Genomic DNA, 26,181 nt, shown 5'->3' with positions numbered 1-26,181 from the left:
CTTGGTGATGATGAACTCCTTTAACTTGACTTTATCTGGGAAGCACTCGATCTGCCCTTCCATTCTAAATGACAGCTTGGCTGGATAGAGTAATCTTAAATGTAGGTCCTTGCTTTTCATGACTTTGAACACTTCTTTCCAGCCCCTTTTTGCCTGTAAGTTTTCTTTGGAGAAATCAGGTATTTGTGTTACAGAAACTCCTTTGTAGGTAATTGTCTCCTTTTCTCCTGCTGCTTTTAAGATGCTGTCCTGATCTTTAATCTTGGGTAATTTAATTATGATGTGCCTTGGTGTATGCTTCCTTGGGTCCAACTTTTTGGGACTCTCTGAGCCCTTACTATATGAAATGTTAAAAGGACTTACCTAAGAACAGTAAAACTATGAACAGTAAAATGACAACAAACTCACAACTATCGACAACTGAACTTAAATAAAAATAAGAACAAGCCAAGCAAACAACTAGAACAGGTACAGAATCAAAGAAATGGAGATCATGTGGAGAGTTACCAGCAAGGGGGGGCAGAGGGAGAACAGGAGGAAGGTATAGGGAATAAGAAGCAAAAATGGGAGGTACAAAAGAAACAGGGGGAGGTTAAGCACAGTACAGGAAATTGAGAAGCCAAAGAATTTACAGGTACGAGCCATGGCCATGAACTGAGGGGGTGGGGAATGTGGATGGGAGTAAAGGGGGGAAATGGGATAACTATAAGAGCATAATCAATAAAATATACTTAAACAAGTTTAATCCTTAGAAAAAGATAATGAAGTACAACACATTCGCTAATGATAGTTAATTGAAAAGGGATACTTTCTATAAATCTTTATTATGGCACCATCACAGGTGTTCATTTGGGTCCAAATTTTAAGAATACTCTGTTGCCTCTATTCCCACTGATGTTTCCTTTACTAGATTAGACCTGCCTAAATGTTAGTGCTGATTCCAATCATGTGCAAGTCTGCTATATATCTTTCAGTGTCATTCAGAAGACTATGGGCACCAACCCCAAGGTCAAAGCTCTACAACTAGGTCAGCTGCTACTAGGGACCTAATATGCCTCAAGGCCATGCCAACCCAAATGACTCTTTCTTGCCTTCTTCATTAGAGTATAAGCAACCTGAAAGCTACAACCATTAGTTTCACCAGTGAATGGCTCCCCTACAACCCCCAAAACACTGTATGCTTAAGATATTTATCATTTCATTTGTTAATGAAGACAAAGAAATCAGGATACATACCTGCATTTTTAAATATGAGTCTGCATGTAGTAGTTTAATTTTTGACTGAATATTAAAGATAAATGGAAAATGACTGAATATGACAGGATACTGGAGGTCTACTGGAGTGTCCTAAAAATGGAAATGAGAATAATTCTGATACAGAGATATCTTAAGTCTTACCTGAGAGTCTTAAACCCCTAATGATTTAAGGTCTCAGTACTTACAACCAAGGCAATTCAAACTGCTTGTCAGTACATAAAATTCTAAGAAAACATTTTACATGTACCAGTGAAAGGTATACAGACCTAGTATTTTTAGTGCTCATTTAATTTAACAACTAATTGTAAACTCTGGACACTTTCCCAAAGAGCCTACCTGTTCCACTGCAACCTGCACTTCTGAAATGCAAATTAGTTCAGATATATCTGGTAAATAAGGGAATAAAAATAATGTGGGTAGTTGGTTAACTCATACATTTCTGCCAGGCAAGGGCTTATGTGCTAGGATTAGGATTATAAGCTTCAGAAAAAAGGAAAAAACCTTAAGTCAAGCAGCAAGGGCCTTTTAGCTGTCTTTAAAGAAAAAAAAATTAAAGGACTGCTTACACACAGGGTACCTTCCCCAAAGTTGCAGCCCTATACTGTTGGCTCCTGGTGAGTCACCTTGCTGCCTTCTATGCCCAACTTAAGAAGAATTCCACTTTCATCTGTGTTATGTGAGTACCACCAGTCCTCTAATTAGAGCATGGATAGATTTCTACCCTTTTGTTTTTGTACATTTCCATATTTGCATGGCACTCCACAACATGCTTGTCTGGTAGATCCAAGCTATCTGCCAAGGTTTTCTGTTAGTGCTCTGGCTAAAAAACTACATAGGTTTTGAGAGGTCTGTCTTGCTTTTCTCGTAAGCCCTATTATTCCTATCAGGCAATTCTGCAGACTGCAAATATTTATGGAAACTCACATATCATAAAAAATTATAGCACAAATGCGTATATTAACTTAATGATGATTAAACTGCCGTTTAAACATGCCATACTTACTAAGCTCATTTTCCAACAGGATCTTCTACGTGCATCTCCATAAAAATCAAGGCAGTGCGTGAGTTCACTTATTTGGAAAATACTTTCAGGCAGTTGACATTTAGTCTTGTTGACCTTAAATAGAATATAACCTATGAGAATATTTCATATACAAAGACAATTTTGGGAAATCTGGACAGCTACATGCAAAAAAATGAAAATCACCAACTTACACCATATACAAAAGTAAATTCAAGGAAGATAAAAGACTTAAATGTAAGTCATGACACCATAAAAGTCCTAGAGGAAAACATAGGCAAAAAAATCTCATAGTCCACACAGCAGTATTTTCACCTATATGTCCTAAAGCAAGGGACATAAAGGAAAGAACAGACACATAGGACCTCATCAAAATAAAAAGCTTCTGCATGGCTATAGGAAACAGTAGTAAAATGAAAAGGGAACCAACCATATGGGAAAATACATTGGCAAATTATACCTTGAATAAGAGTTTGATCTTCAAAATATATAACTCACACAACTTCACTCTAGGAAGACAAACAACCCAATTTAAAAGTGGGCAAAAAACCTGGACAGACACTTCTCTAAGGAGGACATATGGCCCAGAGACATATGAAAGAATGCTCAGGATCACTAACAATCAGAGAGATGTAAACTCAAACCACAATGAAATACCACTTCACACCAGTCAGAATGGCCATCACAAACAAATCAACAAACAGATGCTGGAGTGGTTGTAGAGAAAAGAAAACCCTATTAATGGGAATGCAGACTGCTGCAGCCACTGTGGAAAACAGTATGAAAATTTCCTCAAAAAACTAAAAATGATACTGCCTTTTGACCCAGCAATACCAGTGCTGGGACTATACCCTAAGAATCCCGAAACACTAATTCCAAAGAACCTATGCACCCCAATGTTCATAGCAGTACAATTTACAAGAGCCAAGTGCTATAAACAGCCTAAGTGCCCATCAGTAAATGAATGGATAAAAAAACTATGATACATTTATACAATGGAATACTATGCAGCAAAAAGGAGCTCCTACCCTTCATGACAGCATGGATGGAGCTGGAGAGCATCATGCTAAGTGAAATAAGCCAGGCCACGAAAGAGAAATATATGATCTCACCTGTAAGTGGAACCTAATCAACAAATCAAATAACCAAGCAAAATATAACCGGAGACAATGAAATGGAGAACAAACTGACAGTAACCAGAGGGGACCAGGGAGAGGGACAATGGGGGAAAACAGGGGGAGGGCCATCAAGAAACATGTATAAAGGACAAATGGACAAAGCTAAAGGGGGTAGGTTTGAGGCTGGGAGGAGGGGATGGGTGGGGAGGGGTTGTGGTAGGGTGGAAATGGAGACAACTGTACCTGAACAAAAATAAAGAATAAATAAATAAATAAAGATAATTTTGCTTAATGGCTATTAGATTATCAGGATAGATGCAAATTAAAGACTCTTAACCAGAATAAAGTTTCACACCCAATTCCTCTACTGTCAAATCCCACACTTCCTCTCATACATTCCTCTCCCCCCGACTGGGGATCTGGTCTGCAACCCAGGCAGGTACCCCAACTGGGAATCAAACTGGTGATCCTTTGGTTCCCAGATCTGTGCTCAGTCCCCTGAGCTACACCAGCCAGGGCTTAAATTACATTTTATTGATTATGCAGTTAGTTGTCTGGTTTTTTCTCCCTTTGTTCCCCTTCCACCCAGCAACCCCCAGTCCCTCAGGCAAGCCCTCCACCACTGTTCATGTGCATGGGTCAAGCGTATAAGCTCTCTGGCTACTCCATTTCCTATGCTGTACTTTATATCCCACATCCCCATGCCTATTCTTTACTATGTATTTGTACTTCACTCCCCACACCTCTTCAACCATTCTTCCCCTCCCCCTCCCATCTGGCAACCATTAAAATGCTCTCTGTAACCATGACTCTGTCTTTGTTCTTTCTGTTGACTTAGTTTATTTTTTAGATTCAATTGTTGATTTGCATTTTTTCATTTTATTGTTCATAGTTTTGATCTTCTTTTTCTTAATAAGTCCCTTTAACATTTCACATAATCATGGTTTGGTGATGATGAATGCCTTTAATTTTTTCTTGTCTGGGAAGCTCTTTATCTGCCCTTCGAATCTAAACGATAGCTTTGCTGGATACAGCAATTTTGGCTGTAGGTCCCTGCTTTTCATGACTTTGAATGTTTCTTGCCAATCCCTTCTAGCCTGCCAACTTCCTTTTGAGAAATCAGCTTATAGACTTATGAGAACTCTCCTGTAGATAACTAACTTCTTTTCTCTTGCCCCTTTGAAGATTTTCTCTTTATCGTTAACCTTTGGTATTTTCATTATGATGTATCTTGGAGTGGGCCTCTTTGCATCCATCTTGTTTAGGACTCTGCTTCCTAGACTTGCATGTCTATTTCCTTCACCAAATTAAGGAAGTTTTCTTTCATTATTTTTTCAAATAGATTTTCAACTTGTTGCTCTTGCTCTTCTCTTTCTGGCACCCCTATAATGTCAATGTTGGGCCTCTTGAAGTTGTCCCAGAGGCTGCTTATACTATCCTCATTTTTTTAAATTCTTTTTTCTTTTTGTTGTTTTTCAGTTCCTTATGTCCCACATCATTGATTTGATTCTTGGTTTCATGCAGTCTACTGCTATTTCCCTGTGAATTGTTCTTTATTTCAGTTAGTGTATCCTTCATTTCTGACTTTTATGGAACTTCTATGCTGCTGAGGTCCTTATTAAGTTCCGCGAGCATCCTTATAATCAGCATTTTGAACTCTGCATCTGACAGATTGCTTATCTACATTTCTGGAGTTTTGATTTGTTCTTTCATTTGGGCCATGTGTCTTTGTCTCCTCCCTGTGTTAGTTTCTCTGTGTATTAGATAAAGCCACTTTGACTCTGTGTCTTGGTAGAGTGGCCTAAAGTAGTAGGTGTCCTGTAAGGTTCAGTGGCACAGCCTCCCCTATCACCAAGCTGGGGTACCCAAGGTGTGCTCTTCATATAGGCTGAGTACACCTTCCTCTTGTAGTTGACCCTTGGTTGCTGTTGGCAGGTCAATGGGAGGGATTTACCCAGGCCAGTCAACTGCAAGGACTGGCTGTTACCATTGAACACCAACCTCCACCCTTCCTGGAGGATCAGCTGTGTAGGTGCAGGGAGGTGGTGTTCCAGCAAGGTCTGCAGCTGTCTAAGTGCATTGGCCCTGGGGTTTACCAGTTGGTACAGGCTAAGGTCATCCCCCCCACCTGTGTTTTTCCCAGGGGCCACCCTGCTTGAGCTATAAAGTCATCTGAGATGGCAGCTACTTGTGCTGGGTTTAAAGATTCCCCTGACAAAGCCAAGCTGTGAATTTAGGCTGCCTGCTGTTTGTGTCTGGCCTAGGGTTCACTGAGGCCAGCTGTTGCTTATTTGAGAGGACTTAGGAAGTTGTGAAGCAAGAGCCAAGACCAGCAATTCATATGGAAAAAAAGGTCAGGTGGGTTTGTAAGCTGGGTGAGGTGGAGTCTCTGGGGATCTTCCAGGAAGGTCAAACAGTGTTACTTCCAGGAAGGTCAAACAGTGTTAGCCAGGCTGATGGAGTCTCAGATACAGCACCATCTTGCCGGCTCTGTGTGGGGAGGGTTTAGAAAAGTGACAATGGCCTCTGCTGGCCTTGAAGACAGACACTTTAGTCTCTTCCTGTGTACCACTGGTGCCTTTTAAGCTGCTACTCTGGTGCTGGAGCTCAGCGGGAGGGAGTCTTAGTAGGTGAGTCTGTGTGTGGGTTTCTTTAAGAAAAACTGCTTGATGCTCCAGCAGTTTCTTCCACCAACTGAATCCCCTCTGGTCTTTGCAGCCAGAAGTTGTGGGGACTTATCTTCCTGCCACTGGAACCCTGGGCTGGGGGGCCTGGTGTAATAAGGCTGGGACTCCTCACTCCTGAGATATCCCTCTGGAACTTTTATCTACCACACATTGATGAGGGACCAACCCATTCTGTGTCTGTGCCCCTCCTATCAGTCTGGATGAATGTGGTTTCTCTATTTCTGTAGTTGTCACGCTTCCACTTAACTCAATTTCTGATGGTTTTGAGTAATGGTTCTATATTTTAGTTGTCATTTTTATGTGTTTGTGTGAAGAGATGAGCCATGTCTGCCTATGCTGCCATCTTGACCAGAAGTCCTCCTAGTTACTTGTAATTCATAGAAAAGTTTTAAAGAACTTTAAGTCAAAAGAAAAATACAGTGCACTATAAATCCAAAGTACTATCAGTCCCAACACACGTCATGTTACTCAGAACTTAACATACTATTTACAGATGTTTTTTCCAGCAAGGCATACATAGCACTTTTCCTCCTAAATTGTGGGAGAATTTTCAGCCTGCCATCCTGAGGTATGAAATACATATGAACACCGTGGCATAGCAGTTAGTGAAGACACTGATAACGACACTAGATGCTATAGGCCTGAGTGACCATCAGTACTGACCTAGATGGGCACAGTCTTGGTCTCACTGATTAATTCTAAGGAGGTCTTCTAAAAGGCCCTCCTTGGCTGTGTAAGCTAAGACCACTCATCTGGAATAATTTTATACACTCTGGTCCACATGCCAAATGGTACAGGCCTCCCAGTACCACCATCTGAAGCATGGGGGAAGCCTACCCAGTACCACTGTGAACAGCCTCACAATCATACAGAAAATGCAAAAGGATCTACAGATAAATCACTAGACATGATGTGAAAATTTAGCAAATTCACTAGCTATAAATTCAATATTCAAAAACCAATGCATTCCTACAAACCAACAGCAGATAATTTTTAAAATACCATTTACAAAATCCTAATTATATCAAATACCTTGAAATATATTTACTAAACATATGCAAAATTTTTGTAGTAAAATAATAAACTTCATTAAAGACTTTAAAGATAATCTAATAAGTGAAAAAAATAGACATCATGGACACTCACAGTAGTAAAGATGTCACTTTCTCCCCAAATTGAAATATAGATTCAGTGCAACCCAAATCAAATTCCCAGTAAGATATTGTTATGTGTGTGTGGAACCTGAGAAGCCAATTCTAAAATCTGTACAGAGGAACCAGAGTGCCAAAAATAGCCAAGATAAACTTCAAGAGCAAGGTAAGGGTACATTGTCTATGTCTCACTAGACATAAACAATATAGAGCTACATAAAATGACCAACAGTACAAAAAAGAGCTCAGAAATGAATCCTAGAAATTGAAACTTGTTTTTAGGACAGAGTTTGCATTGCCCATCAGTAGAAAAAAGGACAGAATATTTCAATAAATGATGCTCAGTAATTTTTCACATGAAAAATGATAGAAAATAAACTTAAAATTAATTTCCAATTGGATTAAACACCAAATTGTGAAAGGCAAAAATAAAATCAATATTTCCTTTAAACCTGGGAAACAGTGATCTCTGCTCTGGGTCCATGATTTAAGGCCTTCCTCTAGCCGACTACCTTGCCATAGCAGAAGTAAGAATATTTATTTAGCAGTTTGTTAGCTAGATTTCTAGCCTTTGGAATATTAGATAGATGGTATACACGCCTTTGTTTGTATTCTTCCTCTGGTCTATTAGAAAACTACTGAGGCCAAAAGCAGGCCTTCCATTTCTTTTTCTAACATCTTATTGGAACACAGCCATGCCCATCCATTTTCACGTTGTCAAGCACTGCTTTCATGCTACTACTGCAGAGTTCGACAGTTGAAGTTGCCACAGAAACCATGTGCCTCACAAAGCCTAACATATTTACTATCTGGTCCTTTCCCAAAAGAAATCCTGTTGGTCCCTGAGTTAAGTAATAATTTAAAACCTTGAAAAAAAGTTTAAAATAAGACATAAAGAATAAATGAATTGATAAATTTATCTATATCAAAATTAAGAATGTGAATTTATCAAAAAACACCATGGACCGGCTACAAACTAGAATATTTGCAACACATACTATTGACATAGGCTTGGTTTCCAAAACAATCCTATAATCAAAATGGAAAAGTAAAAAAAAAAAATAATGTAAATAAAACAACAGTCAAGGATAGATACCTTACAGAAAAGGAAACAAATATTGATGTTATAAACATGAAAATGTACTCTAATGCATTAGAACCAGGGAAATACAATTAAAATAACAACTTGGTATCATTTAATGCCGAAAATATTTACAAAATTTTAAAGTTAGACATGGAACAACAGGAATTTAAATCATGAATAAGATTAAATTGGTCTGAGTAAGATAGTGTGTAACTACCAATAAAGAAGGCGTATATATCCTACAAACCTATTAATTCCAGAATTAGGCATGGAAACTGAAAACCAACTCTTGATACATGAAAACCAAGAAATGTACAAAAATGTTTATAGCAGCATGTCTTCTCAGAGAACCCTCCCCCTGAAAAGTACTACCACAGGCACATATATCCATCAGTACTGGAATGGATAATTATGGTAGATTCAAACAACAGACTACAATGTGAAAATGAAAATGAATGAAATGTAGCCAAAGTATTAATCTGGATGAAACTGTGAAACAAATGCATAAGAAGCATGTATTCCATCTCTATAAACTTCAAAAACAGCAGAATTAAACAGCAAAATAGTCATAAAACAATAAATTAGGGTAAGGAATGATTAACCCAAAATCCAGGATATGAGGAGGTGAAAGCTGAAAGAAAAATACACAGGCATTTTTAAATTACTGGAAATGCTTTCTTTTTCAACATGGGCAGTAGTTACACTGATGTCTGTTTTATTACTTTTACAAACTGTCTATAGACACCATGTACACTCCTTTAGATGTACAACTTCATTTACACACAAAAAAACCAAAATTTAAAAAATAGCAATATAAACCTCATGTTCAACAATCTGCATAAGATTCAGGCTAGCTGAAAACTAAGGGAATTTTTATTACAAAATAGAGATATATAGGCTTCTAAAAGAGTGAATCCTTACCCGGTACAGCCTTTTCAACACTTCTAGGAGAACTCTGATGTGACAGTTACTCTCCGCACTTTCAGTACAGTGACACAGTAGAGCAGTGAGGACTCTTTTAAACATCTGCACCAGGTTAATGAAGGCACATTCTTGCAGAGATGCCCAATATTCCTCTGAGGGATACAGAAGTAAATAAATGTTGGCATGAAATTTCTCTAGAATTCTTAAAGGTAAAATGTGGTCCAAAACTGATGTTTTTTTCTATATAATAGTTACAAAAACACATTTGTAATACTTTTTCCAGAAAATGATTGCAATTAAGTTTAGAATGTACTGTCCTAAAAAAACAGATCTTAGAAGCATAATCTATTAATCTGTGAAAAAGCAGACATCAGTCACATTTTTATCCAAATTGAAGAGCATACTGTATTAAAAACTAGATTAAGAACTATTCCTAGTTACACAAGTCTGCTTTTTGTGCTCCCAGCATGAGTTTTTAACTCTTAAATAGCATCTTTGGCATTGTAAAACAAAGTTTCAAACTAGCTTTCCATCATTTAAAATGTTTAGATTTTATAAAACAAAAAAAAAGAATAACTTACTTTGGCTGATTATGCTATTTATGTAAAAAAAAACAACAACTCATTAAATCTAATCAAGCCCCTAGAAATAACTTTCAATGTACTGGAAACACAAAGAAGGAAATAATCAGACAAATTTATAGGTGGGACATCCTACAGGGCAACTGACCTAGAATTTTTTAAAAGTCTCTGAAATACTTTTTGCAGAAATTTAAATATGGCCTGGATATTGGATATTATGGGATTATGGCTATTTTTTACTAGGTATGATAATGATGATTTCCATATTGTTATATGACGCATGATTAAATATTATAGGTGAAATGTCATGATGTTACCAATTTACTTTCAAACAGTTCAGCAAAAATGTAACCTGTACTTAAGGACAGAGAAAGCACATATGGCAACACGTTAATTGTTGCTGAATCTCAGGTAGGAGGTATATGGGTATTCACTGTACTATATATACCTCCAACCTTTGGATATGAAACTTTTCATAATGAAAAGTTGAGGAAAAAGGACCTCATGACCAAGCCACACACAGATTGTTATAAGAACTCTAAAAAAGTACTAAAACAATCAAAATATATTTAGGATGAGCAGAGTAATTATTAAAGCATCGTTAGAATACACTAAGAATATGAGGTAAAAAAAAAACCAAGAATGTGTTTCTAATATCTACCTAAGTTTTGCTATAACTAGGCACATCTTTCCAATGAGAGAATGGCAAATGTTTTCACATGTACATCATCAATCTTACCCATAGCCCCTGAAGATTTATCACTCATCTTACAAATGGCCTCTGCAAATGGAATCACCAGGTTCTCCCAGTTGTTACAATCATGCATCACGGGACATTCTGGGAGAAGGAAGAAAACTCCTAAAGCTTCTTGGTGTGAAGGAAACGGAAGATATCTGAGCAGATTATCCCTGAGACATGTGGTTATCTGTAGTCAAAAAGGATCAGGGAGAGGACACTCAAAACACAGAAGGAACTGGGTGCAATTCACTGTAAATAAAGTGTAGAATCTGAAGTTTCATTGAACTGTGAAACTGGAATAATCATTTAGTCTAAAACCCATGTTTACATCCCATCTTACCTAGTCTCCCAATACCTGAGGTGTAGATATGTGACAAGTATTGTCCCCATTCAATTACTGGGGGTGCATGAAGGAGATAAAGAAGAAATTACATGTACAAGAGTTACAGTGGAGGAACAGTGGGTTCAGAACTACTAAACAGACTTTCCAATAATAAATATTACATTGTACCATCTGGTTCCACAATCACACCTCATTTTTTTTTTTACAGAGGAGAGGAAGAGTGTGTTAAAACTCCCAAAAGCAAAACAAAAATAAGACCTAAAAAGAAACAAAAGTTAACAAATGCAGTAAAAACCAACATGGTTTCCTATCATCTTCCCATAGGATCTCATCACCAACTCTTTTCACCACCAACTCTAGTTCGAGCATTTCCAATCTCCTTAGTTTCCCCAATTCAGAATTCAAGTTTTCAGGAAAAGTTCAAATGCAATTCTGAATTTTTATTTATAACATGTGCTCAAATGATATAAGTAATTTGTTTAAAACCCCACTAAGAAGATAAGCTAGTTATTTCTGGAGTATTTGTCAGATGCTAAATGATTTATATATGATTAAATACACCAGTTAACCCCCTTTAATAGATGAGAAATCTGTATTTCAGAGAAATTAACTTGCTCAATCAAGGTCACACCACTAAGTGGGAATCTCTCCTGAATCTGACTCCAAAGCCCTAGTTCTTAGTCTTTAAATTATGTAACAGTAGCTAAACGGTATCTATAAATGTTCACATTTATAATCACTTTTACTTGTCAAAACATACTGGGCTCCTACTCTGTGGTTCAGTCTTTGGAGTTACATATACCTGACACCTCTATTTAACAATGTCTTTATGGCACACATCCTTCCTGCCTTTTTGCTCATGATGAGCCACATCCCCAAACCTGCCACCCCACTTAGAACTGTTGCGATGCTCTCAAGCCAGTAACACTGTTTCACACACTATACCTTAGTCTCCAGCTTTCCTCACTGCCAGAAATGCCCTTCCCCATGTAGGCACCTGGTTAAACTCCTACATCCCCTGGGAACCTTGTATGAGCGCTCTAAGTAGAGCTGACTATCAACTGCCCTACTGACTGAACTCATCCAAAATATTTATTATATACTCACTACATCCTAAGCTAGGCATGAGGGAAGACAGCAGCACATAAAACACAGCCAGTCTTCCCACTAAAAACTCTATGAACGCATCTGTGTGCTGAACTAAGGGATGACCTTCTAAGGACAGGGAGCATATCTCTCATTGTTCATCAGGAGTACTCATCACAATGCCCTTCACACAGCAAACATTCAAATGTTTGCTAAATAGATGAATGAACACCAAGTCTGCGAATCCCTATCACAGAAATCTCAAATTAGAACCATTACAGATCTTCTGATCCAATTATCCTGTTTGAAATAATGGAAGATTGCTTTTTGATTATGTCAGTTACACTTTATATTGTTCTGGATCGACCAAGGCATAATCAGTCTTAGTGATGAACTGATCCAACTTCTCCCCTTCACAGATGCAGAAGTGGCCTTCTATTTTTGGTGATACTTTACATTAAGTGCTGTACAGTCCTGATAAAGATACATAATTAGGGATCCATTGTACCTCAGATCCCTAATAGCGCATGGTTCTGTCAAACAAAGTTAACAGAACTGAACCTTCCATCTTCCCCTAAGATACAGGAATGGGTGTGAGGGAGAATGGCAGCTAAGATACAGAATGCTAATTATCACAGACAGAGCAACAAAGGAGGTAAGGGAGATGAGAGGGAGAAAGGGAGATGAGAGCAAGATTCAGAGGAAAAGAGAATGAGAGCTATAGAAACAGAAGACAAGATGAAAGGAGGGACAGAAGGGAAGGGGACAGAAAGAAGGTAAGTAGAGTGGTTAAGTAAGGGGAGAAGGGGAAGGGAAAGGCAGAAGAAAAGAAGTGAAGAGAGAAAGAAAAGGGAACGCTGAAAGAAACAGACTGAGAAAAGACCATACCAAGTACCACCTCTAGATCAACCAGCACAACAGAACAGGGAAATAAATTAATAAAGGCTGAATCAAGAAAGGCTAAATTAATAAAGGAAGTATGTTTGTAGCATCTGCAAGTAGGAAACCTGAAGACAGTAATGATAGTGCAGTAAACAAAGAAGCTATAATCTCAAAAGGAATAAGAATACTCTAAAACCTACAGAAAAGGTGCAATGAACAAAACAGAGAGGAAGAATCCAGGCAGTCTTTGGGTAAAGAGGATGTTTATATCAGAAAAAGTGTGTTCATTTCTATAATTATGTTGAAAATAACCACATATAAAATGCTCTTATTCTAGTGTACCAATCTCAACAAATCATTTAATCATCTTCCTAAAGCCTGAGTTGAAACAATTCCTTCTACAAGAATATGTGCATATGTGTACTATTTAGACTATTTTTAACCTATATGACTACTATACCAACTATTTAGCCCTACATGAGCAAACATTTGAATGCTGAGTTTAACACGGATATACTGAAGGGTCTCAGTCTCTCAAAACAAAATATTTCTTCTGAAATTCTTAGTTCTTATAAAAAATTGTTTTAGTGATTTTCTTTCCAAACAATGTGAAGAATACCACCATGTTGGTAATACAGTCCTTCTGGGTTAACTCCTTAAAGGCATTTCTTGCTTTATTTAAGTCCAAATGAACAGACATCATTGCTGGAGCTATTCTGTTGAAGATAAATTTTAAAAATAAATGAATAAGTAAATGAAAAAGAACAATTCAAAATTACATATTTTATTAGATTATATATCTAGATAAAGTTTTTTTCTAAAGTTTGCTTTTTCAATAAAGTTACTTTTTTCTCAACTTTATAATAACTCTAATAATTTGGCCAAACACAAATACAATTAAAAATATAATTGACAACAGCCCTGGCTGGTGTGGCTCAGTGGATTGAGCCCGGGCTGCAAACCAGAGAGTTGCCCTTTCGACACCCAGTCAGGGCACATGCCTGGGTTGCAGGCCAGGTCCCCAGTGGAGGCCACCTGACAGGCAACCACACACTGATGTTTCTCCCCCTCTTTCTCCTTCCTTTCTCCTATCTCTAAACATACATAAATAAAATCTTTAAAATTTATATACAGTTGACAACATGATTACTTCTAAAATGCCAAAACTATCAAGGCTGCATTAACAATATATCCTATCCAACTTTAATTCAGATATTATCTTAAATGAGTGATCGAGATTATTTTATAGTAAAAAAAAAGCCACAGAAAAATAGGAAAAGGGTTTCCTATTCCTGGGAGAAAAAAAAAGCCATTTCTCCCAGTTACATGAAGTGAAAGTGGAGATTAAAAAACCAGAGATCTCTGAATAGTAAATTATTTGTATTCCAATAAAAACTATTAATGATGTATATTTTAAGCCATGAATGATATAACGAACTGAATATAATCACTGCCTAAAAATACACATTCTTTGTAAAGTAATATACTTAATGTCTAAAAAAGAGTCTTGCAAATAAAATTATACAAATATTTAGAAAAAGAATTATAACATTTTTCCTTGATATTATTTAAAAACTCAAAGAAATCTTAGTATCTTTCAAGAAGGAAATTTGGATGTCCTTCCCATGAAATACCATGCAGTCATTAAAATGATGTTTTCAGAACCCTGACCCATGTGGTTCATTTGGTTGAGTGCTGGCCTGCAAAGCAAGGGGTCATGGGTTTGATTCCCAGTAAAGGTACATGCCTGGGTTGTGGGCTGGTCCGGTTGGGGCATTTGCAAGAGGCAACCAAAATTATGTTTCTCTCTCTCTCTCTGCCTCCCTTCCCCTCTCTCCAAAATAAATAAGTAAAATATTTTAAAAATGGTATTATAAGAAATGAATATGGAAATTGAACATAATAAAGAAATAGATAAATATATTAAGTGTAAAACAACATAAAAAGCACCACATAATCCCATTTCTATATAAGAATACATTTACATAGAAAAAAATATACACACAGATGCTACTACCTATTACTCTTAGGTGGTGAATTATGGGTGATTTTCACTTTTTTGTATGTGTAATACTGTGTTTTTGACATTTTCTATAATAATCATTAACAGTAATTTTTAAAGTGATAAACACATAGGTAGTTATTTTATTCTCAAACCATTTCTTTACAATCTTCCATAGTACTTTTAAAATAGAGATATAATTGACATGTATTAGTTTCAAGTGTATGACATAATGAGTCAATATAGGTATATATTTCAAGATGATCACAACAAGAAGTCTAGTTAACATCTATCACCAAATAGTTATAATTTCTCCTTATAATTTTTAAGATCTACTGTCTTAGGAACTTTCAAATATACAATACAGTATTATTAACTATAGTCACAGCTATTTTTAACAAGATTTTATATTCATTACATATATTATATATATATTACCTTTCCCTCACAAAACTTCCAGTCAGACAAGCAGGAGATGAGAATATCTCTCTGATTTCCCTATGTTAAGGAATAAGACAATGGTTAAAACAAATTATGATTATGCCTCCGTATCACCTGAGACATGATAAATAAAACACCTTATGATTCCCTCTCTCTGAAAATTGTTTGTTATTGCTTTGGGTATCTAAATGTTCATTCCATTTATGAAATCTCAAATTTTCAGTGGCAAACATAGAAAATAAAAAGATATGTATTCAGAGATGCCATAGGGAAAGAGGAAAAGGCTTGACCTAAGGTATTTTCTTTGACAAATAAAAAACTCTCATCTTACCCAACTTCTCCCAGCCATATTTATTTCTGTTCTACTGAACCAGAAACCAAAAAATTACCAGAAATTAAATTGGGGGAGGAAGAGTATGCTCAGTTACATCTTATTAGTAATTGCACAAATAGTTCTTCATTGTTTATGCTGAGTAAATTATAATGAAACTTTTTGTACAACTACTTTCCAGAATTAGAAAGCCATACCTAAAATATCTCTAAAAAGAACATTTTTGTAAAAATTAAGTATAACCTTTACAGGTGTAGGAGTTGTTCAGCTGTGAATATGAGGCCTATGGTCAAATAAGACTGAAAAACTGTAAACTGTGCTTCCTTCTCAGATAGTCAAAATACACAGAAAAACATCAAAGGCCCAGAGAAGTTCTGCAGTAAAGAAAGCTGCTCTCGTGGATATTACATGCTTGTTGTGATGATTAATTGTATGTGTCAACTTGGCCAGGCAACGGTGCCCAGATATTTGTTCAAACACCAAACTAAGGGGTGGGAGCTGGGTGGAGGGTGGTCAAGGGAGGAAAAATGGGCGACAACTGTAATAATGTCAACAATAAAAAAAATTAAATGTTGTTATAAAGCTATTAAATTAGATTACATTTAAATCAGCAGACTTTGAGTAAAGCAAATTATGCTCTCCTCTGTGGGTGTGCTACATCCAATCAGTTGAAGGCCTTACGAGAAAAAGTTAAGGTCCTGGAAAAGAGGAAACTCTGCCTCCAGACTGCCTTGGGACTCAAGCTCTATATTAGCTCCTCCCTGGGCCTCCCCTGTTAGCCTGCCTTATGGCTTTTAATCCCCTGAGCCAATTCCTTAAAAAATCAATCAAACAAACAAACAATCTCTCTCCACACACACATTCTTTATTGGTTCTGTTTCTCTGGAGATCTCAGGCTAATGGGCCACTTAGTAGACCACAAAATCTTATATCTATGTATTGTGCTGCACGAATGGGCGGGGGGAGATACAATTTTAGGGAAGTGCATAAGCAGACAGACACATGAAGTGTACCTTTTTGTATTTTGCCATTGCTTAGTCCCCACATCAGCAATCCACCTCTTTACAGTCCCTTCATTCAGTGTGGGAATTTTCCTCCTCAGATTAACATAGGGATTCTGTAAACAACAAGGAAAGTAAAAAATAACTTAGAAACAACAGAAACAGGAATCCAACTTTAAGGTAAATTCTAAGAATAGACCAAAATACTGACTTTTAAATAGACGGATAACATAGCTCTGGGAAACTATAAAGTGAAATTCTACCTATAAGTAATCCATCATCTGCCTGGTTGCCAATTTGGATCCAAATTTAGATCCAAAGTAAATTTCTCTGAGTGTCCCAACACTCAGCACTTTATAGATGACTGGATTAAAACGAACATCACAGCTCTGAGGGGAAGGAAAGGTCCTAAAAAGGGCTGTGTGTGTAAGTGGGAAGAACTCCATCTGCCTTCATAAAGCAGGACGAGGACGTTATTCATAAGCCTGTGAACCTCAGGTCTTTTCCAGTACTGGCTGGCAGAGCTACATTAGAATGGCAACACTGACCAAATGCCATTCATTTAGCAGGGAACCTCCCAAAACAATAAGGAGAGTCTAAGGAATTCTCTCTCATTAGACATTTACCAGGTTCAAATCTGACTCTTGTGGGTATTTATGTAGTTTAGACAATAAAGGATCAGTAATGCCTTGCCTATTTCCTCAAAGTCAGCCTAGTTACACATGATGATTTTGAAATTCACCAAATTTGGATTCTGGAACTGTTTTACTTAAAATACCAAATTACAGAATTTCTTGAGATATCTTTTTACCTCTTTTTTCATCCAGAGCAAAATGCTTTGACTCCCTCCAGCAATTAATATTAACTCCTTTTCTGAGTTACAGCTTTCTGAAAGGGACATACAGAAAGAGTTTAGAATGTCATCTGACACAAACAAACATGCACACCCAATGTAACTTCAGATTATTTTAAAATTTAGTCCTTTTAGCTTTCTGATAGGCAAAGACTCAGCTCACTTCCTACCCATAAAGCAGAAATATATACATATATATACATTCACACACCTACTTCAGGATAAGGTCTAATTGACAAACAGGTGATTTACAAGGTTGATATGTGACATCAGTTTAGTGTACATAATACAAAATATTTGATTAGTTAACTGTTCCTTGGTGTAATTTGGCTTCTATTACTAAAACCTATATTCTACAACTCAAGATTTGATCAATGACTATTAGCTGTGAGGCAGGTAAATAAGTTAGTTTAAAAGCCTATGTAAGTTAAATGGTTATAAGAAATCAAATATATGCACTGCTCAAGGAAATAACCCTACTGTTCATTTTCCTAGGAGATCTGAGAGAATTCTGGTATTTTAGATTACCACTAAACACTCAGAAACAGTAATAACCAAAGTGCTCCAAAGAACAACTTTGTTTTTTTAAAGATTTTATTTATTTATGTTTAGAAAGAAGGGAAGGGAGGGAGAAAGCAAGGGAGAGAAACATCAATGTGCGAAAGAAACAGTGATTGGCTGCCTCTGCACAAGAGGCTCAAGGCCCACAACCCAGGCACATGCCCTGACTGGGAATGGAGCCGGCAACCTGAGCCATGCCAATAAAGGCCTGAGGCACTTCTAGAGTAGAGGGTTTCACAGCTCAGGCTCTGAGCTTACACAGGACACAGTTCAAATCCAGCCAAATCACTTACGGGCTAACCCTTTGCTTTCTTAGTCTATGCACCCTCCAGTAAAATGGGACTGAAGAGTACACATCTCCTTGAACTGTTCGAGGATAGGTGAGACAACACATGTATAAGTGTTCAGCACAGTTACCTCACATATGTCAGCTGCTCTCATGTTGAGGATTTTACATGATTGAGTCAATTTAACGAGGTAAGAAAACAAATCACCATGAAATTAATAGCCCCCCCCCCCCCGGCAAACTGGAAATCAGAGGCTACATATGCTTCTGAATCCATGTAGTTTATATTTTTATGTTGTATCATTTTAAGTGCAAATTAATCTTCATCTGACGGTGTAAGAGGAAACTAAGTTATTTTGGCTTGATAAATTAGACTGGATATTTTATTATTTTTTAAAGATTTTATTTATTTATCTTTAGAGAGGAAGAGAAATATCAATGTATGCTTGCCTTCCATGTGTACCCCACTGGGAAATGGCCTAAAACCCAGGCATATGCCCTGACTGGGAATCGAATATGGCTGTTTGGTTTGCAGGCCCGCGCTCAATCCACTGAGCTATACCAGCCAGGGCAAGACTGGATATTTTAAATTCTAAGTAAAAAAATGAAAACAATATCTAGAAAAACTCCCTCACAGTCATACATTTCTTTTCTTGCCACATTACAGTTTCTTGACAAAGATATTTAATGCTAAAATTATGTGCTCCTATAAAATTTACCAAATCTGATTTCTTCATTTGATGGCAGTTTCATGGGAAGTGGTATAAGCTGGTTATGTGTTCCACCGTTTCCCAGCTGTCCTTCTTTTCCAGAACCAAATGAAAAGACCTTCCCCAAATCAGAAACATAGGCAAGTGTGTGCCACCTATTAAAAAAAAAAACACACACACGGTCAGTTCTCAATTATCCACAATGAAAGTTCACAGCAATGCAATAAACTGACAAAATTAGGTTACCCAATGAATGAAACTAGTTAACCAACTGCCAATGCATGAAAATTGCCATCTGGAAACTAAGAAACCATCAATGTGTGGTTGAGATGACTTTGGAATCCCTAAGTCCACTCAACACCATGATACTACACCTTGGCAAATGGTATTCCCTTCATCAGGAACAAGCATCTCCCTTTGCCTTTTTCTCCCTTTTTAAGTCTTGGCTTGAGAGTCCCCACCTCTTGGAAGCCACCTGAGTCCCTCCTCTCTCCATCCTAGAAAATGGAATTAGGTGATCCTCTGAGTTTTTACTCTATTTCCCAAAGATTTTACTACGCTGATTTTCTTACAACTTTGTTCAATGGTCTCTCCCATTGTATAGAATTTGGTCTTACTCAAAAAGAGTAATAAGGTTCAGCCTTTGTCCACAGTGCCTCAGAGGAAACCTCTAAATCCTTAGAATTAGCCAAGTGACAGGTATATCTTTACTATTCCTGGCAGGCCCCTGAGACCACACTCAATAGTTTACCCAGATGGCTCATGGAGGGCCCTTCTGGTTGCACATAAGGCAAACTTAACAAGGGAGGGAGAGACTGGAATTTGAACTCCACCTAGACATGACTCCATCAATCACAACTAAGCAATGAAACTGCAATAACAACTTTAGATTTTTGGTGAGCTTTCCTGGTTGGCAATACTCTACACATTGATTGTCATGTATCAGGCTGGGAGAAGGTTAACACTGTCAAGGGGAACAGATGCCTGAAGTTCCTTATTTGGACCCCTCCTAGGCTCTGTCTATGCATATGCATCTCTTCCTTTGGTTATATTAATTTGGTTATATGCCTTCTTCCTGTAATAAATGTGACCATGTGTATGACAGCTTTCAGTAAGTTCTGTCTTTCCAGTGAATTCTTCTGTGTTAGTAGGGATGCTGCCCTGGTTTGCATTAAGACATCTCTAATGTGACAACTTCTCTTGGAACAAAAGAAGGTGTGTTATGAAAAATCCAGTGTGGTGATTTGGATAATAGTTTCTTTGGATAATGCAGACCTCGGTGAATGCAGAGAATTATGCCATCCTGATAATTTGTGGTCTACCTTCATAATATTCATTTCTGTAATTTCACTCTGAGATCATGAGTCTATTTCTGTAGACTGAAAGTACATATACCAGTTTAATAGCAAAAGGTGAGTAAGCAAACAAATGAACCTAAAATTCAGTACAGTCTGAATTTGGTTGTGGTTAGTAACAAAAAAAACACCAAAACTGCTCAAAAGAATAGTTGTATCTGGGTAAAAATATTTCTTAACTCCAAGAACCAACACCCCACTGGTGAGAAGTGGACTGAATGATGTTCAAGGGAAAAAATAATTATATAACCCAAGGAGTTTGAGTAAGTTTTTCTTTTGTTTTAAAAAAGCTGTGAAAGTCAAGCTTCTCAATATTTCACTCAAACCAACAATGACTTTGTCTTTGACTTTAAGGTGATCACTCTGAAAGAATTATGGTAATGAAGTATGTGACCCCTGAGGGGTTGCGAGAAAGTGATAACATTAATGGATGATCGTTTGAGATTCATGCTTTATTTTTTAATTCAATTCATTAAAGTAACATTGGTTAAAATCATATAGGTTTCTAGGATACATTCGGTAACACATCATCTGTATATTATATTGTGCGTTCACCACTCCAAGTCAAATCTCCTTCCATCACCATTTATCTCACTTTTGTTCTCTCCCACATTTCCCCCAACCCCCTTTCCCTCTGATAATCACCAAGCTGTTGACTGTATCTATGAGGGTTTTTGCTTAATATCTTCACCTTTTTTAACTGGCTCCCAAGCCCCATTCCTCTCTAAGAGCTGACAATCTGTTCCCTATCTGTAAATCTGTTTTTATTTTGTTAGTTTATTTTTTCTAAATAAATGATATTTTTCTTAAAGACAAAATGCATTTGAACAGATACAAAAGTATTTCACTGAAGGGGCATCTTAGGAGAAAGGACTCATGGACATGGGCAGCTCTGTGGTGCTTGCTGGGGGTGAGGGGGGTGTAAGGGGACTAAATGGCAATGGAAAAAAATACAATGAAAAAAAAAGACTTAACAACAACAAAAAGAAAACAACTATGTATACTAAATAAAAACTATGATTATCTATCAATAATAATGTAAATTAGGCATTTTCACCCATTTCAAAATGTTTAATACTTTTATCTCAACCAATGGAACTTTTATTAAACTTTCTACCTAGATTTATCATATACGTTTTATCAACGTTCATCAACACTTTACAACTTACCTTCCACATGCTATCTGGGTCACTCTATTTCCAACAAGCTCAGTCACCAAACAGGGTTTTAACTCATTCTCTGTTGAATTGTGACCAAGCTGCCCATATTTTCCAGCACCAAATGTAAACAGGAGCCCATCCTAAGGAAACAGAATTTTTATGAGATTCTGAAGAAGCATGACACGTAAATTGTATTCACTGATAATAAAGGCACTGGTGAAAATTAAAAAACAGTCAAGCAAAACCCTCAGTTACCAGGAAGACAGCCTGGTTTGTGGGAAATGATGACCTTTACTCCCTGGGGAACACTAACTACCCACACCTAGATGTTCTAGTGCTTTCCCCACTACAAAGTGTTCTTCCAAAAGTATAGTCAGGGAAACGTGAGGACACGCACCTTTGTAAGCACAGCAGTGTGAGAGCCACCACAAGCAAGGAATTCAACTTTCTGACTCTCCAGTGCTTCAATAAGGGAAGGAAAATCTTCATCTACACAAAGGAAAGAATAGTTGAAGTGACCAAAAGGACATGCTGAATTTCACACTAGAGTTCTGTGTTGCTGGTAAAATACCTGGAATACTTCCTCTCAGCATAAAAGCAATAGTTTCCAACACACTGTGACAAGAAAGGCTCTACATAGGTGTATTTAGGCTTAAGGGTGGGATTGGGCAATGGTAAAAGACCACATTTGGGGGTACTCGCCTGTGAAAGTATCAAGCCATTTTCCAGAGCCAATTCTCCTCTTTTTAACCTAGCCTGATTAACTGTAATTGCAAGATATCTGATATTTTCAATTCCCAAAGAAAATTATCCTTTTTGATGAATTTTTTTTTGTTTTCAATTCTCTACTATGGTGTCCTTGCCTCACCCTATGCCTTCTTTCTTTCGTGATTATTTTCTTGTCAAAACACTTAAGACATTCAGTGAAAACAGTCTGACTGCCCTTTATTCCTTTGCCCCCTTTGAATATTTTTCTAACACTGACTTATGGGTTCTCCTGAGTAATTAGCATGGGACATCAAGTAGAAATGCAGTGTTTGACCATAACTCAGGAGAATAAGTGTACATTACCAGAGATGATAAATCAATGCAATCTGCTACACCTGAAAACTCTAACAAGGTGTTAGACAACATAAGTTGTTCTGTCATCTACTATGTGGAGGTAGTTCAATAATGGGAATTGTGGTACATGTTTTATTGTGTACACACCCATGTGTGTATGTGCACAGATATAACTAATGGCTTATACAATATGATTGGGATATGTGAGTTTCTAAGATAAAATGTTAGTATCCTTTGGTCATAATATAATTATATTAATAGACAGTTAAGTGCACATGTACCCTGAAGGTCATTTCATCCAAACTCATCACTTTACAGAAAATAAAAATAAGGCCTAGAGGAAAACTGTAAGTAACTAATTGCCCTGCAATTAGTTAACTGTGAAATGGGAACCACAATCCAGGTGTTCCAATCCCCAGAGCAAGGACTTCCACACTATGCATGACTTTTAAACTGACTCTGTCCTGAACACAGAGAGATAACCAGGAAGAACAGTAAAAATAAAAGTGAGGACTTCAACCATTTTTAGAAGGAATGTCTGCATTAAATTCATTAATTATCTAACAAAAAACTATGTTGATAACATGAATTTCAAAATATGTTTCCATACTGTTGGTGTGGCCCAGGCCTAGTTGTCCAAAATTATTTCTTCCCCATGAATAAATGTTTCCAGACATAGATAAAGCCATGCTATGGGCTTTCCCTGCAGAAATCTGAGCCAAGGGGACTCCAGAGAGGTGCTCCACAATCTGTGGTGTAGGGGTTGAGTCAAGTACTTTTCCAAGTCCAAGCTGGCCATGTAAGTTCTGTCCCCATGCAAAAAGTTCACCACCTTGACATAAACAAAGAAAATGCTGTCTTATTAAGTTTAAAACACAGCAGACATTACCCTAGGGCATTACATATACAATCCATATTACTGGTATACTATTACAAACCCTTACATTCAAACTGACATGACTTCTTAAATCCCATATTTCTAAATCAGAAAAACCAGAGAATCTTATTAGCAGTAACAGTTATACTTCCTTACTTTCTACCCAAAAGGGTAGCATTATGGACTAAGTGGTTGTGTCTTCCCCAAATTCATACACTGAAATCTTAACCCTCAATGTGATGATATTAGGAGGTGGGGCCTTTGGGAGGTGATTAAAGTTAGACGAAATTGTGAGAGTGGATCCCTTATGAATGGGATTAGTGCCCGAATAAGAGGCCTCAGAGAGCTCTCTTATCCTTTCCACTGGATAAGATGGTTCTTCATCAGTCACCAAATGTGCTGGCACTTTGAACTGGACTTCCAGCCTCAAGAACTGTGAGAAGTTTCTCCTGTTTAAGCCACCCAATTTATGGTATATTTGTTACAGAAGCCCAAACAGAAAAAGACAGGCAGGATGAAGCTATGTGAACACATTATAATTAAATTCAAGAAATACTTATTTTTAAAAACCCAGAGCATAGGCCTATGGAAAACAAAAACATTTTACATCTAGATAAAAACCTAAAACCACTCTTTTTTCTCTGTGTGAACCCCATCTTCTTAATGTGCCTAAAGATCCTAAATAAACAACTTAAAATACATTTGATGGTGCATTTATCAGAAGTCCATTCTTTTGTATTGTGAAGTGGTACTCCATGGTGTAATATGGCAGTTTCTCTTCATTAACTAGCCAAAGTACCTTTGGTTTGTTTCTAATTTCTGCTGATTCTCAATAAAGGTACTATAAATATTCATTAAAAAAAGTACAGCTGAAATTCCACACAGTATCTTAAAAGAACCAGCACCTTCTTCCATTAATTGAATATATGAAATATATTTTTAAAGAAAAGTTTTTAGCCAATATGTAACAGAGTTAACAAAAACTAATGAAGCCTGAAAAATATATCAGAATTAACGTTTACCAGATACCTCTTTGCAAGATACTATGTAAGATCTAGTGGCAGAGCCTGTCCTCCTAACATAATTATCATGATGAACCTTTTGGCCACCAAGAATATAATTATGAGAATGCGGTTTCATTTCTTGTTTCCCCAACTATCCTTTTTCCTAGATGGGATTTACCAGCAATAAACCTTGAACATCCCCTCCCTGCCACATCACTAGACCCTGGAGTTCTAGAAGGCACAGTGTGTCTGCTTCACCATCATAACCTGAACATGGTAGATACTCAAAATTAAATATATGTTCACGAATGGATGAAGTCAAACTATCAGGCCAATTATTTCCAATACAAGTTCATGCCCTGAAATTTCCATAGGGCCTTCAAAACAGGTCAAATACTTGATTATTTACTTTCTTTGAATCCCAGCTTCCATTCAGTTTATGTCTATCCTACACATTAAAAAAATTTTCCTCGACCCCAAATTTCGCTCTTTCACCCTCCTATCTTAATTATTCCTCCATGGTCAAGTGTCTTTAGGAAACAATCCATTATAGTGTCTGATAAGAAACAGGAAATAATAAAGGGCTAGGGAGAATGCCTGAATTTCAAAGGTAATATGAAAACCCATCAGGGGTCTGCCAACTGGCCACAGAAGCAGAGCCAAGGGACTCTGAGCTTCTGCCATGGGAGTTGGAAGAGCACTAAGAAAAGGGTAAAAAAGGTTCTGGAAAAGGCTGGCCTGTGTGTCTGGTCATGAATACAGAGAGAATGATTTGACTATTCAGAATATTTTCATTTTTGAAAAATAAAACAAGAAACTGATGAAATAAATCTCTAGACCCAAGATGGAGCTGCTCCTGTCTGGGGTGCCATGTCAATCAAATTTTCGTGTTTCTATACATGCTCTACTTGACCAGAAAAACAGTACATCCAGGCAGTCGATCCCCAAATATCAAGCCAACTCTGGACTCTATACTTATTTCCTTGATCTCCTAAATAAAGTCAGATACACAACCCTAGTCAATCACTCCCTATTTCCAAATTTGGTCTTCTAGTGCCCTATAAAATTTGCTCTTGCCCAAAATCTCGAGGAAGAATGCTCCACTGCTTGTGAGGAACTATACTCCCCAATTCATGGATCATTTACCCCTTAAATAAAGAACATCAAACTCATTACTAAATTGTTTTTGTTTTGTCATTTGACAGAATAAAATTACTGTAGGAACAGTAATTATGGAAATCTAAAGATTTTATAGGTCCAACAGTTCTCTCACTTTATATCTCCTTTAAGAACAGTGCTCTGAACCACATTAAATTCAAAACCATATTTCTGTCCTGTTATAAAGTAAAACATAGACATTCTATTAGTTCTACACATACACACATTTCCTGTAAAATACAATTAATATTGCAGAAAAGTACCTTTTGAGAGTGCAAGAGAATGGTAATCTCCACATGTGATCTGAATTATATATTTTTCTTGTAAAATGCACTGAAGTCTGATGAAAGAAAATATATTTTATATCACCATAGGAATGAAAGTCACAACATCAATGTTAGAATTATTAATTGTATTTAATTAGAATTGAAGCTCAAGAAAAAAATTACAATGTACTGCTTCACATTTAGTGTTTCTAAAACTATTATAAAAATATGATATTTTAAT

General features: G+C 37.0%; 1 protein-coding gene across 1 annotated transcript in view; it reads right to left on the bottom strand.

Moving 5' to 3' along the window:
* HERC5 (HECT and RLD domain containing E3 ubiquitin protein ligase 5) overlaps positions 1 to 26,181 on the bottom strand; it is a 47,051-nt gene that overhangs the window by 17,798 nt on the left and 3,072 nt on the right. The window contains exons 3-15 of the mRNA XM_037141066.2: positions 25,938 to 26,014; positions 23,246 to 23,467; positions 21,971 to 22,062; positions 21,583 to 21,713; positions 19,068 to 19,213; positions 17,460 to 17,536; positions 16,661 to 16,764; positions 15,314 to 15,373; positions 13,496 to 13,589; positions 10,563 to 10,749; positions 9,240 to 9,394; positions 2,261 to 2,374; positions 1,237 to 1,347 (exon numbers count right to left, since the gene is read on the bottom strand). Coding sequence (XP_036996961.2) covers positions 1,237 to 1,347; positions 2,261 to 2,374; positions 9,240 to 9,394; positions 10,563 to 10,749; positions 13,496 to 13,589; positions 15,314 to 15,373; positions 16,661 to 16,764; positions 17,460 to 17,536; positions 19,068 to 19,213; positions 21,583 to 21,713; positions 21,971 to 22,062; positions 23,246 to 23,467; positions 25,938 to 26,014 — 1,570 coding nt within the window. The remainder of the gene's footprint in view (positions 1 to 1,236; positions 1,348 to 2,260; positions 2,375 to 9,239; positions 9,395 to 10,562; positions 10,750 to 13,495; positions 13,590 to 15,313; positions 15,374 to 16,660; positions 16,765 to 17,459; positions 17,537 to 19,067; positions 19,214 to 21,582; positions 21,714 to 21,970; positions 22,063 to 23,245; positions 23,468 to 25,937; positions 26,015 to 26,181) is intronic.

The sequence above is a fragment of the Artibeus jamaicensis genome, unplaced genomic scaffold, assembly GCF_021234435.1.
Source record: "Artibeus jamaicensis isolate MK-2021 breed Jamaican fruit bat unplaced genomic scaffold, CSHL_Jam_final contig_452, whole genome shotgun sequence".
In the NCBI taxonomy this organism is placed as follows: Eukaryota; Metazoa; Chordata; class Mammalia; order Chiroptera; family Phyllostomidae; genus Artibeus; species Artibeus jamaicensis.
The sequence above is the reverse complement of the archived record's forward strand: the minus strand, read 5'-3'. Positions and strand labels throughout refer to the sequence as shown.